At 51.3% G+C, this 14,594-nt stretch overlaps 1 protein-coding gene across 1 annotated transcript; it reads right to left on the bottom strand.

The window, feature by feature from the left end:
* Window positions 1-752: 752 nt before the first annotated feature.
* On the bottom strand, window positions 753-14,368 carry PSMD3 (proteasome 26S subunit, non-ATPase 3). The gene is made up of 12 exons (XM_059907338.1): window positions 13,975-14,368; window positions 11,407-11,597; window positions 9,626-9,763; window positions 8,261-8,397; window positions 7,156-7,346; window positions 6,878-6,981; window positions 3,384-3,498; window positions 3,160-3,279; window positions 2,914-3,017; window positions 2,477-2,632; window positions 1,409-1,459; window positions 753-1,212 (listed from the first exon to the last, which is right to left on the bottom strand). Exons 1-12 carry the CDS (start codon window positions 14,192-14,194, stop codon window positions 1,135-1,137), a joined length of 1,605 nt encoding a protein of 534 aa, XP_059763321.1. The 5' UTR covers window positions 14,195-14,368; the 3' UTR covers window positions 753-1,134.
* Between the last annotated feature and the right edge of the window lie 226 nt (window positions 14,369-14,594).

Below are 14,594 nucleotides of genomic sequence, written 5' to 3'. Positions count from 1 at the left end.
CAATCAGCAAGGTGCAGAGCGAGAGCTGCACAGGAGAGGGAATGCAGTTGACGAGAGGCAGAAACCCACGAGGCATCGTTCTGATAGCAGAGCTGGCTCAGCAGGAACGAAGGGCACATGTACGGCAACGCCCCAGGTGCCAACCAGAGAACGTCAATGATGCGAAGGACCCAATGTGGGGAGCACCGCTGGCAGCGGCTGGGAGACTTAGAGAGACCCTGGCAGGTGCATTTTCCCACCACATGCAGCTGGAGGAGGTGGGCTGGGGGTCCACAGGGAGCCCCCTCTCGCCCGACCCCCGCCCTGCTCTCAGGGAGGAGCCTATCCCCCACTCCATAAGGGCCACTGGGCAGAACCCTGCTCTCAGCCCGCCGCAGCCTTGCTGGAGACCCTTCTCTCCTCTGCGAACCTCACCTGAGGGTCAGACTCGCACCTTGTGTTTCATCCACTGGAAGCTTAGATTCCCAGTTTTAGAGCCAGGAGGTCACCGAGTCTTATCATTTATTTGGCAGATATGGGAAAGGGGCCTGAGAAGTTTGGAGAGCTGCCAGTTATTTGAGAGCCAGTTGGATGTGAAAGAGTAAACCCAGGCCCTCTTCTCCACCCAGCCCTTGGCCTCCTCCTCCTCTACAGCTGCTTCGGGTCCTCGGGTCATGCCTGGGGCCAGCACTCCCAGGCCAGAAAAAAATCTGGGCCTGTTAACATTGCACATGTGAGAGTGAAATAAGAGTAATTAACTGATGCACAAAGAGTCCCGGAGAACTTTTTATTGTTTAAAAATCACAACTGAAGCTTCAAAAAACATACAACCTAACACATGTCCCAATTCAGTGCCCTACGCCCTGGAGGAGAGCACAGGGCTAGTCCCTCCCATCTTGCTGCCCACACCGCTAGCCAGGACCCTGCCCTGGGGAGGCTGCCTGCTCGCCCTCCTGCCCACGTGTGCTAAGTCACCGGCTGGGGAGGGGCCCTGGGATGAGGTGCGGGTGCCTGGCTCCCTGCACCCCGCCCCCCTGCACATGCGCAGTCTGTGTGCAGCGTGTGCGAAGAGGGGCCGGTTCCCTGGGCGGGGGCCCCAAGGGGGGAAGATAAAGAGCCAGCCCCACTCGTCCCACCCCTCCCCAGCCCCCCAGCTCAAGGAAAGCTGTCGTCATCGTCCTCTGCCATCTCCTTGGCAAACTCCAAGTCCTGCTGCTCCCGCTCCCGCCGCTCCTGCGGAAAGAGGGGCGGGGCCGGGCTGCTGAGGACATGTCGGGCTCTCTCACTCGTCTACACCCAGCCCGACCCACCCAGGGCCAGAGATCGCCCAGGCTTCAGAGGTGCCCCAGCCCTTCCAGAAACCTCCCCTCTCCCCTTTCTGTAGGGAAGTGTGATCTTTCAGTCTTACCCAAAGCAGAAGGCAGCTTACCTCTGCAGACTCCAAGTCCTTGTTGTACGATTTGGGAGGAAACCTCATGGCCTGAAGCACAACGGAGAGAGGAACAAGGTGAAGAGGAGGCATCAATGTAACACACACTCATCGTGCTCCGGCGTGCCAGGCGCCAGGATGTGCGCGCGACCGGTGATCACTCCCTAGTTCAGTGCAGTGGAGGAGCCAGGCACGGAGACGAATTCATTACTACGACGCCGCGGGATAAGTGCTAAAGACGGAGAATTAGAAGAATCCGGAGGTATAAATGTTTAACCCTCCTGATCGGGCTGGGAGAGGGACTGGCACTGAGAAGGAAGAGGAGGAAGAACGGACGGGCTGTGGGAGTGGAGGAAGGGCGTTCCAGGTAGAGGGTTCAGGCTGTGACAAGGCTGGCCTGAGTTCAGTGGGGCCAACTGGGGTGGAGGGGAGGGGTCGGCGGAGCGGTCCTGGGGAGGGAGGCCAGTGACGCAGGGGGCCAGATCACGAAGGGCCTTTCCTGTCTAGCAGAGCACAGCATTTGCCTGGTTTTGAGTGAAGCTATATCCCTGGTTTCCTGGGGGAAGAGAGCAGGAAAAAAATCGGCAGCCCAACAGTACCAGCACCTAACCCAGCGCCTGACACAGGGTAAGAGCTTAAGAGCCTTTTGTGGAACGAGATGGCAGCCCTACCTTTTACACAACTCAGACTTTGCTAAGTGCCCCAAGACGTGATTTCATTTAATCCCACCAAGCCTGCCAGGCAGGGCAGGTAATACCTCGTTATCAGCTTCACAGAAGGAGAAACAGGCTCAGAGAAGGTAAATGACTCAAACTTGGAACCAAATCCAGAACACTGCACTCTGAATCCCTGTCTGATCCTCCCTGGCAACCAGACCCCTGAAGAGCAAAGGGAAGGTGTTGTGGTCCCACAAGCAAAGTCCTTTGCCCCTTCTGGACCCCCAGTGATTTTACAGAGATCGTCTGGGAACTGCGCCCCAACCCAAGCCAGTCGTCCCTGAGGAACCCGTGGGTGTGGAGCGGGGCATGCTGCTGCCAAGCATCGCCTCTGCAGCCCAGGGCTCCGCACCTTGACAGACATGTTGTGAATATCCAGGCAGAAGGAGATGCGCTGGTGGAAGGCTAGCTGGGGCTCACGGGTGGAATAGATGTCAATCATCTCCTTGGACTGGACGTAGCCCTTCTCGTGGTTGATGCTGGCCTCAATGACGCCATCCCGGATGGCCTGCAGGCCCCAAAGGGAGGAAGAGTCACCAGAAGGTCCATCTTCTAAGTCCTAGAACATCTTGTCCCATCTCTTTGTCCTCCTTGATCTCTCACACACTCACTGCGTACACACACTCTCTCTCTCTCTGTGGCAACTTCCTGGCTTCACTGCAAGACGGGCACTCCCTGAAAAGACTATGCCACTGCTTTAGCCATTCCCCTCCTTGGTCAGCCTCCTCCCACCCCCATCCCTGAAATAAGGCAGGAAGGTGACAACCGCGGTCCCTGAGCCAGGCCCACCTTGGCAACAATGAACTCTGCATCCTCCGGGCTATCAAGCTGCAGCTTCTGGGCGATGTCCGCCAGGGAGATTCGGGAATAGGAGAGGCTGATCATGCGCACCCCTGGGCGAGGAAGGAGCGGTGGGGAGGCTGGGGCGGGCACAGACCCTTCACCCGCCCAGGCGCGCACAGGGTTGTCCCTGCCCCTGGAGAAGCCTAGTCCGGGTCCCGCTCTGCCAGGGGCCCCTCAGACCCTGCTCCACACCTGTCTTGATGACGTTGTGTCGTAGTCGGATGATGAGGGTGTAGGTCCCATCTGCTTGAAACTTCTCCCCAAACTGATCCAGGACCTGGTTGAACTTGGCCAGGTTTCCCGTCCTGACAGCTGCAGTGGGGAGAGGAGTGGATCAAATGCTGCACAGGGTGCACACAAAAAAGGGGCCACAGTGCCAGGGGTCCGGCAAGCTCTGGGAGGGGACCAGCCCTTACCCTGGGTCAGAAGGAAGTAAGGCATGAGCGAGCGCTTGAGGGATGGTTGACGGAACTGCAGCCGGTCCGGGATCTCCCCCAGCAACAGCTCCACCACAATCAGAAGCTTGTGCACCTGGCAGAGTGTGACACAGGAACACAGTGGGCAGGGAGCCCCACCGGGTGGGAGAAGAGAACGAAATGGGGCTTCGATGCAGTCAGACACACGGGGAAAGAGGGAAGGTGGCACTGGGACCAGGCCCACAGAGAGAGGAAAAAAATCCTCAAGCTGTGCTGGGCGTGGAATTGAAGCTCTGCCTTGGGAGACAGGCCTTGTGAGCTTCTGACCCTTTGACCACACCAGGCCCTCAGCTTCATTTCATCTGGCCAATCGGTGCACAGCGCCCTGAAATGGCAAAGCTCTAAAGTACAGGCAGATGGGTAGGTTCTATGGCTCAGAAATGGTGAGGAAGCAGGGCCAAGAGGCCTAGGCAATGGAATGCGAGTCAGCCAAAGATGCTGGTAGGGAGGTGAACTATGTGTAAAATTGGTTATCTGGGTAGAGGCAGAAGCTCAGGAAAGGGCCTGCAGAACCTCACTGAGTGAGCCGGTTGGCTGGAAAATCAGGCCCCTCCTCCTCCACAATACCGCCTCCAAATACCACTGTGTGCTACTTCTGAACGGCGCCTCCCGTGGATTCAGCACCGTGCAAGGACGACTACGGTGGAGGGGACATGCCCAGCAGTTAAGGAGCCTCCCACCAAGCAGGAGGGACAGGAGCACAGACAGCTAAACCACGTGACAGCAAGTGTCACGAGGGAGGTAAGGGGTTAAAATGGGTGGTGGCTGATGGTGCCCACCCCTGGGCAAGGACCCTTCGCTCCTCCACACACACCCACGAGGCTGCCCTGTCCCTCGGCCCTCGGCGTACCCCATGAGTGAGGGGAAAGCCGTGCCGATGGCAGAAGTTAACATATGCCTTAAGGATTCTGATGAAGCAGAAAAGGAGGGAGGACGTTTCAGCCAAGGGAAAAGGTGGAGAAGAGGCCGGCATACTGGAGGGGGTGTGTGTGGGGCCACCTGGAGAGGTGATCGGGGCCCGTCTGGGGACATGCGGTTTTGAATGCCAGGCTGAGTTCTGAGTTTGGAGACAGAACTAGCTAGCCTGTACTTGCTAGCTAGGAAACGCCGAGCAACTGAGTCTTTGGTTTCCACCTCCCTAAAATGGGCATAACAACAACAATAATACCTGGCTCGCCTACTTCACAAGACTTACAATACTCTACCGGGCAGGCAATGGGGAGAAATGCGAGCTTCCCGGCCAGGCAGACGGGCCTGGAGCTCCCCGCTCAGTTAGGCGGCTGTGCGGAAGCTGGGCTGGTGGAGGGGAGGATGGCGACCAGCAGGGTCAGTGGCTTGAACAAGGGCACTGGTAACATCAGAGAGGAGACGAATACCAAAGCCATGGAGGCAAATCAACAGATGACTCAGCGATGGCGAAGGGGGGGAGGAGGAGTCCAAGATGACCCGGAGGCGCCCATCTGGATCAGGAGAGCAGGAGGAAGGACTGGCAAGGGTGCCCAGAAGGGTCTGTCTGGACAAGCTGAGTGTGAGGAGCCGGGCAGTATCTCTACAGAGATGTGTGGTGGGAAGTCGGATTTGCACGTCTGGCTTCATAAAAGGGGTCAGAACTTGTATCATGGGCTGAACTGTGAACCCCCAAATTCATATGCTGAAGCCCTAACCCCCTAGTACCTCAGAATGTGACTGGATTTGGAAATAGAGCTATTAAAGAGGTAATTAAGGTAAAATGAGGTCATATGAGTGGGCCCTAATTCACTATGACTGGGGTTCTTATAAGAAGGATTAGGATACAGACGTGCACAGAGGGGAGACCATTTGAAGACGTCAGAAGATGGCCAACTATAAGCAAAAGAGAAGCCCTCGAAAGAACCCGGCCACGCTGACATCCTGATCTTGGACTTCTTGCCTCCAAAATTGTGATGAAATAAATTCCTATTGTTTAAGCCACCCAGTCTCGTAATAGCAACCCGAGCAAACTAAGACAGTTCACGGTGGACTTTGGTGAAGCATCATGGAGGTCACAGCTGAGCCATGAAGGCAAATGAGATCACCCAAGGCGAGAATGTGGATTTTCTACGGGTGGATACACTTTCAGCGTGCTCTGTTTTGGACTCCATGTTAAATTCGATGTCTCTCTTTACCCATTCTCACTCTCCCTGTTTTTACTTAAAGCTGGCTTCTCCATGTGGGCTCTCTATCCCATTCCTCCTACCTTGTTCAAGGCCTTGGCCCATCACCTATTTGCTTAAGTCTCTCTGGGTGGAAAGTTCCCCCAACTCTGCCCCTTCCCCTCTCAGGCAACCCTCCCACCTCTTTCCTGGCTCCCTGGCCAACAGTCCACAGGCCAAAGACCTCACTCCAGCCCCCCCTGCTCCTTCTTCCGGAGACCTGGCTCCACCACAGAAAACTGTGAAACCTTATCCATCCATAGCAAAATCTGGTTTGAAAACACCGCTTTACCCCACGAGACCTCTCCCTGGTGCACAACACAGCCTATGTGTTAAGTACCTGTATTTTTAGTGAATTTTCGAAGAAGGCTTAGTGTGCGTCCTACGTTGTAAAAGCAATCTCACATTGTGCAATGCACCCCATGTGTCTGAAAAGCCATTCCTTTCTATGAAAACTCTACCCATCTTTCAAAACCCAGATCAAATTTAACTATTTAAGACTACTCTAATTGTTTGACCACAACTGAATCTGCCGTTCTCTGAACTTCTGAACTGAAACAAAGCAAAGCTCCTACTACACTGAGCTAATCACTGTACGTTCTCATCCTGCTCTCTTTCAAGGGCACTAGGAGGTGGATGTGTTAATGTGAGAGCAGAGGTTTGTAGCTGGGAAAGCTGGGTCCTAATTCTGGCTACCAGGCTCTGTGCCTTTACACAGGCCCTCAAGCCTTTCTGAGTCAATGTTCTTTATCTATCTCTTCGAGAGCAAATACCATTTCTTATCCTTCTTTTCTACCCCTCACAGTGCCCAATGTCAAGGTCAGCACTCAAAAAACTACCTGGTGACTGACAGCTTTGCCACGGCCAAGGTTTACCTCCACCTGAGTCAGCCAGCCTTAGGGAGAGCTCTGGGTTCCCTGGCCACAGACAACACTGCTCCCGAACGGGCATGTGAGGGACCAGGTAAGAGCCTGGGGTTTATCAACACAATCCAGGCCCTCACCTGGAATGACTATAGGGGGTTCTGGGGAATCAGGAATATTCTAAACCTACGTTCCAGGGAGAATACTGGGAACATAAACTGCCAGAGGTGCAGGCGGTGTCTGCCTAATGTGCCCTGAACAATGTCACGTGCAAATAGACATGTGATGCCACCTTTAGGGTAAGAAGATTAAGGACCTTCTGGGCTCCTCAGATAGGGAAACGGCACTAACATGGTATCAGACGAGTAAGGGGGTCAAAGGGGTGAGAACTGCTGCTCACCGTCTGTTTGAAGCCGACAGCTGTGTGCTGAGGGGCCTTGCGGAGGGCGTTGGTCATTGTCCTCCGGGCCTCTGAGTACTCCAGCTGGATGGCTTTGATGCGCCCTGGGTGTGGAGAAGAAGAGAGCTGGTCAAGAGGATGGTGTGATCCAAACCCCGGCCCCCCGCAAACCAGAGTGCCGAATGGGCACTCCTATGCACCAAGGGCACCACTTTCTTAGCAAATTTGCACCGAGGGAGCCCGAGACACCTTCCGGCTGGGGGGCGGGCCCTGCTCACCTGTATAGTAGAGGTACCTTGCCCACTCATTGTTGTTGGCCTGCTCGGGGAACACAGACTTGGACACCAGCTTCTCGGCCTGGTCGTACAAGCTGTAGTGTAGGTAGTTCCGCAGCAGGAGGTTTAGCAGTGTGGCCTGCCCGTCCGCGTCGTGCCGCAGGGTGGCGGTCCGGAGCCGAGCGTGCAAGAAGCTTCAAGAAGGAAAGAAACGGGAGGTCAAGGCCTTCACATAACAACTCTTCAAGCTGCCTCTGACCTCTCCATTCTCTCTCAATTCCTAAAAAAGTGATGCAAACTGCTTTTCTGGTTATTCACCGAATACTCAACAAATGAAGCACTAGTCCAGGTGCACAGAAGGCCAGAACTCTGCTCAGGGAACCTGCATTCTAGTGGGGGAGACAGACAGCCATCACGACGAACAAGCGTACCATGCAGTTCCACAAAAGGTGGTGGGGTGACGTCGAAATCAGGCTAAGTGCGACGGGAACCGCAGAAGGAGAGGAGGATGGGACTGCGGCTTTAAATAGCCCAGTCAGTGCAGGGCTCACTGAGAAGGTAACAGTTAAGCAGAGGCTTGAAGGAGGCAGGGAGGAGAGCACTCTCGGCCGAGGGAAGAGTACGCTGGCGTGCCCGCGAGAGAGCGAGGTGGCCAGCGTCGGCGGAGCAGTGGAAATAAAGTCAAGGAGGCAGTAACGGGGGCCAGACCCCGTGGGGCCTTATAAGCTTTTACATCATGAGGGCTCTGGCTTTTCCATGAGGGAAACGGGGAGCCACTGCAGGTTTCAAGTAGAGGAGTGAAAGGTTTTCCAGCCTGAACCTGCTTGTACCTCTGACCCACTAATGAGTCCTCCCCTGACGTGTGGTGAAGGGAAGAGCCTGGGAGACAGTACTTAACAGGCCAGTGGTGGTCTCCGTTTCGTCATCTAGTCTCAGCCTCGCTCTCAAGCCCTCGCACAGCTCAGGGCGTGTTAACCATTACCCCCACTTCCTGCTGGGCACGTTGCATCTCCCAGCCCATGGCCCCCTGCCAGGCCACAGCTCTGTGGTAGTGCCTGACCATGTCTCTGACCCCACAGGCCACGAGCCAGACCCCTGGCCACAGTACCTGCGCACCACATCCAGCTTGTCCAGGAACTCATAGACCCGAGCATGGTAATAGTAACACTTTGCAGCCACAAGGTCCAGGGCCCGGCGGTTCTGAGTGCTGATCTTCTGCATCAGGTCATCAGAGATCTTCTGTGCCTGGGGAGGCAGCCAAAAGAGAATCAAGCGTCAGTGCTTCAGAAAGTTAAACACGGAGCCAGCAATTCCCCTCCTAGGCATATGTCCAAGAGAACTAGAAACATACGTTCACATAAAAACTTGCACACGAACATTCATATCAGCATTATTCCCAATAACCAAAACGTGGAAACAACCCAAGTGCCTATCACCCAATGAATGGATAAACAAAATGTGGTATATCTATATGATGGAATTTTACTCATCCATAAAAAGGAACAGAGTACAGATGTATGCCACAACATGGATAAACTTAGAAAACATCATGCTACAGAAAAAAGCCAGACACAAAAGGCACATATTATATAATTCCATTTAGATAAAATGCCCAGAATAGGAAAATCCATGGGACATAAAATATTAATAATTACTGGGCTGGGGTGAGGGGAGAACAAGGAGAGACTACAGATAGATATGGCGGTTTTTTGGTGGGGGCAGTGATTAAACTGGTCTGGAATTAGATAGTGAGGGCGGTTGCACAACCTTGTGAATATACCAAAAACCACTGAGTTGGTTTCAAGGGAGTGAATTATTTCTAAAAACCAACCAAACAAAAGCCAACCAGTGGCAGAGCAAGGAAAAAACAAAACGGAGGACTGAGGAGACGTGTCATTTCTTGGGTGTGCTCTTGGGACAGCAGCTAAGCCTGACAAAGGAGCTGGCCCCGGTTGGAAGGCGTGGTGGAAGAGTGGTATCCAAAATGGAGCCTTTCAATTTCATAATAATAGCTACCATTTATTAAAATGTTGTGAATGCTTACTACGTGCAGATCACTGTGCTAAGTATTTTTAAAGTATATTACTTTATTTAATACTAACAATAATCTTGTAAGGTGGGCAGTTTGTCTCATTTTACACATAGCTGGGAGAAATTAATTTGCCTAAGGTACAAACGGGATTTGAACCCAGGTATTTCTGTCTCCAAATCTACTCTTCTCAAAAGCATCCACTATACTGGGATCACGCCACAGACGGGTACAGAGTGACCACTGCCAGCCCTTTCCCAGAGCCTGAGCAGGAGTTGAGGGGTCTTCCCCGGATGTGGGGCTGGGCGCATTCCCACATGGGGGAAGAGTCTGGGGGACAGTTAATAACCCAGTGATTGTCTATTTCTTCACTAGAGGCACTCTCCCCCGCTAAGCCCGCACCCCGCCTGGGGCGCGTCAGTCACTTGCACCGGCCCCGGCTACCTCTTTGTAGCGCTTGCTGTTCATCAGGAAGATGACCACGAGGAGCTGGAGGTAGGCTTCCACTTCGGGCAGGAGCGGAGCCGACGCAGCTTTTCCTGTTCGGGGACGGAACTGCAAATCGGCTTCTGTGTCCATGGGCTGGAGAGGACATGAGTTACCGTGGAAGAGTTCAGTCAGATCAATCAACCAAGAATTTATTAAGCACTCACTATGTATTTCAACAAATATTTAATAAGTGCCTACTACATGCCAACATTTTTCTAGGTGCTGGGGATACAGAAATAAAGATGACACAGTCTCTTTCTGAAGGGAGTCAAGGAGGCTGGCAATACAATAAATACAGAAAAGGGTTACAGGAGTATAACACCCTCACAGAATATAATGTGGACAGAAAGGATGATGTAAGGACCCCTCAGAGAGCCTACAATCTAAGCAGAGATTAAACCACCATACCTGGAACCACTGCGAATTCTATCAGGCAGGGTTAACAAAGGGATATAATTCTAGACATGAGATCAAGAATAATGAGACAGGGAGTTCCCTGGTGGTCTAGTGGTTGGGATTCTGGGCTTTCACTGCCGTGGCCTGGGTTCAGTCCCTGGTTGGGGAACTGAGTCCTGCAAGTCGTGTGGCGTGGCCAAAATTAAAAAAAAAAAAAAAGGATAATGAAACAAAAAAAAATTTTTTTTTTGGTGGGAACAAAGGAATTTTGGGGGAAATTGACATATACATACTACTTATCTTCAGATCTAGTCACCAAAACTGGAATAATGTGTAACAGATCAAAAGATGATCATGGTGGGTTACTTTAGAGATGTAAAGGTTAAAAAACATTCCAGGTGGCGTTGGGAGAGGGTGCTTTTCCTTTTTCCCAGACAGTAAAGCCTTCACTGTCCACCTCAAGGATTTTCTGAGTTTTTACATCTATGAAACAGACTGTAAGCATACAGGATTTTAGGGAGATGAAGGTGGCTGAAGGGTCAGTGAGGTTTGAGCAGGGGCAGGACCTGAACTGTATCCCGGATGATAAGGGGAGTTTTACAGCCATAAAGGAAAAGGAGAGGTTTCTCCTGGCATGGAGACCACTACCACCAGCAAACTAACTTCATCAACATGCACTCTGTGCCACACACTGTGCTAAGATCTTTCCCCCTCCTCCTCGCCCCCCCAAATCTGTTCATCACATTTACCAAATGAAGAAAATGAGGCACAAGGAGGTTAGGTCATTTGCCCAAGTCCCACAGATACCAAATGGTAGAGTTTGGATTCAAATTCAACACCCCCTCCAAAACCTGTGCTCTTAACCACTGTTCTTTTGTTCCTTTTTTTGTTGCTTTTTTTTTTTTTGGCCGCACCACGCGGCATGTGGGATCTGTGGGATCTTAGTTCCCCAACCAGGGATGGAAGCGAGGAATCTTAACCACTGGACTGCCAAGGAAGTCCCTTAACCACTGTTCTATACATCCTTCATGGTGACGCTTCGGAGGCAAAAAGGCAGTGGAACCTTCTCCTAGGCCCCCTGTTGGGGGTGGTGGGAAATGAGTGTGGCTGGAAGGGTCCTGATTCCCGGCTCCTCTTCCTGACTCAGAAGAACGACTCTACAGGGCAGAAGGACGGTCGCCTCGTTAGAGGACAAATGAGTATTAAGAGGGGCTGTTTTGCTTCATGACTCTGCTATGGCAGGTAACAAGACAGGTCTCCAGGATAGGAAACAGTTACACAGGGTGGAATGTGTGTGTCAAGCCAAGCCTGCACCCTTCACGCTGGCCTGACTCACTTACCTCTTCCAGGAAGGGTAGCAAGAAGTCTCGAGTGGCATTGTTGGAGGTGAAAAAGCCATGCACAGCCTTGTACAGAACGTAGTGGTTGAGGCGGCGTGACGTGGAAGGCAGCATCCGCAGGGCCCGCAGCACGAACCGAGGCTCCTTGCCCGAGACTGCCTTCTCCAGCTGTTTCACGTGCTCCTTGATGTCTGTGGAGGACAAGGGGAGAAAAATGTTAATTCCAACTCCTACTCCCCCCACCCCCCGTCACTCCAGCCAAGCAGTCCTAGGGAGCCTCTTACAAATGGCAGGATGTGGCCAATCACCGCTTTTGCCCTAAGAGCAATAGTTATAGATGCCATACATTGATTTTAAGACATAACCAAGAGACAAAGAAAAATAAAGTTGGGGTGGGGGAAGGAGTAGAGGGTGACAGAAAAAAGAAAAAAACAATGAAAAACAAAAACACATGGTGATTAAAACAAAGAAAAACAAAAACACGTGGAGATTTAGCATATCTTCAAATAGGAAAAGACTTCTAAAATTCTTCTGAGAACTGTAAACAAAACAAAAATATGTGCAACACATGTGACCAGAGATTCATATTCTTTTTCTACAAGGAGCTTGTATTAAGGATTAAAATAGATAAAAATGAACATGAATGGACAATACAAAAAGAGGAACGACAAATAACAGATGTGAAAAGTATATTTCACTAGTATTCAAATAATCCTAAGCGAAAACATTTTTCAATTACCATTCTAGTGGTATTTGAAAAATGATAACATATAGAGTACAGGGGTGAGCAAGACATTTCTGCTCGTATAATGTATATCAGTACAGTTTTTCTGGACAATAACTACCAAAAACCTTAAAAACAAACCCTTTCAATTCAGGGATCTGTACTGAAGAAATAATTATAGAGGTAGATCAAAAACTTGGGCACAGAGATGATGGTTGCAAAGCTATTTGTAACAGGGAAAAATAGAAACAACTTAAATATCCAGAAATAAGGGAATGTAATCAATTGGTAGTTTTAGTTACCTTTGTATTTTTAGCATAGGGTGCCGGGGTCACGTTAATGATATAATAGTAATAACAGCTAATATTTATGGAGGGTTTTACTATGTTTTCGTCACGTATTAGGCACAGTTGTAAATATTTTAATCTTCACAACAACCCAATTAAGTAGGTACTATTACTTTCATTTACAGAGATGAGGAAACTAATTCCAGAGTGTATATTCTTAGCCATCATATCAGTTATTCAATAAACGTTTCTGGAACACATTGAATGCTTTGTTTATGGATATGTTACATGAAAGCACACAAAATAATCTGTATTTAGTTATGCCTTGTTCCTAACTGTATATATAAACTTGATCTCAATTATGGGAGAACAGCTCAAAAATTCATAGGAAATAATGTTAACCACAGTTGTTGTTTTTCTTCCCCCCCTGCTACTTTAGACCTCTCATATTAAAATGTTTATAAGAAACATATGTATATACCCAGTAGGTAATGCTGAATGGCACCTTTGCCACTGGTTGACTATCGTTATTTTATGTAAAAGGATCTTTATTAGATACTGAGCCTGCTATCCAACTTCAGAGTAGAAGCTGATGCAGTCCACACTATCACATCCTCAAAACACCACCCAGGAGCTTAACTTTGCTTATTTCAATGTTTTCGAGCTAGTTTCTCGTGCAGTTAAGTAGAGAGAAAACCCAATAAATAGTTTGGTTCTACTTGATCCAGAACCAGAAAAGAGCACCAGGGTCACAATGGGAAGCTCTCACTCTACCCACTCCAAATGTGGACAGGACGCTCTAAGTAGGAAAAGTGAAATATGAACTTGGAGGAACAAGAGGATGATACGAAACAGGGAACAGGCACCTAGGAGAAAAGAAATGGGGGGATTGGTATATAGCTTACGTGGAAGGTGAACATTAGGAACTCAAACATCCGACACCTTAAAAGTTGAAGTGTGTAATGTGTTTAAACTCTTTAGAAACAGAGTAGGAGTAAGGGCTTGCAGGGAAAGAAAAAGCAATGGGATCGTTTGGGCACCTCAATTACAGCAACAAGGAAGCAAGATACTAGGTAGAAAGGGCTCTTTTAGAGGAGTTTGCTAAAGGTAGTTAAGACAACAGAAACCATTCTTAAAATGCAGGGGCCAGTATTCTGCGTCATTCTGACCCCCTTCAAACATAAATACAGACACCGGTTTTTAGAGAGATCAATCGTGCACTGGGGTCACTAGAATCAGTCCGGTGGGATGTAAATGGAGTAATAAGGTCAGAGGAGAGAACTTAGAGAGTCTATGGGCCCAGCGAGACCTACTTCTAGATGCAATCCCCGGTGGGGGTGGTGTGTGCGAACGGAGGAGTCCTGAGCCTAGAGAGAGTGTTCAGTTATCCGGCTGGGGTCGGGAGTGTCAGGGTAGTGGGGGCAGGCATTTGGGGGTGATCCCAAGGAACCCCCAAGTCAAGGTGGTGGAGGCTGCGCTGGGATCCCAAGGAGAGGGTGGATCACCGCGGCGCTGTCACCCGTGATCATGACACGTCCCCGGCCCGAGCTCTCATACCCTCCAAGGTAACGGTGTCCAGCTCTCGCTGGGAGTGCTCAGCCGCCGCAGCCGCTGCCTTGCCATCGGTCTCGCCGGTTGATCCGCCACCCGCCGCCGCCTCCTCTTTCATCTCCACATCCTGGGGCGCCGGGGGCGGCGGTGGTTCTTGTTCCCCTCCGCCGGGCGGCGGCTTCGCCTTGTCCGCGCCGCGGCGCCGCGCCGAGCCCTCCTGCTTCATGGCGCCCGGGGTCGCGGCCTAGTCCGGGGACCGAGGCCGGGGCCTCGCGTGAACCCTCGCACCGGAGACCAGGAACAGAGCCGGGCCTGCCCACGAGCGTGGACTCGCGTCGGGCCGCACGATGACGGAGCAGCTGCAAACCCCTTCCCGGCGCTGGGCCTTCTGGGAAACGCCAGGCCGGGCTGGCCGACGGCCGAGTCATCAAAGGGGAAAAAAGTCAACCGCCGAGATGCAGGATGGAGGCGGATTTTCGCAGAAGGAGCGGGGAGGAGCCTTCATGAGTTTGCGGGGCTTGCTTTGGAGTGCTCCAGTGTGTTGATTTTTTTTCTTGCTCCTCTCGAGTGCATTTCCGTATATGTCCACAAGAGGTCACCTCAGGCTCCAACTGTGTTACCGCGGG

Source organism: Balaenoptera ricei, chromosome 20 (genome assembly GCF_028023285.1).
Source record: "Balaenoptera ricei isolate mBalRic1 chromosome 20, mBalRic1.hap2, whole genome shotgun sequence".
Lineage (NCBI taxonomy): Eukaryota > Metazoa > Chordata > Mammalia > Artiodactyla > Balaenopteridae > Balaenoptera > Balaenoptera ricei.
This window is presented reverse-complemented; position numbering and strand designations above follow the sequence as displayed.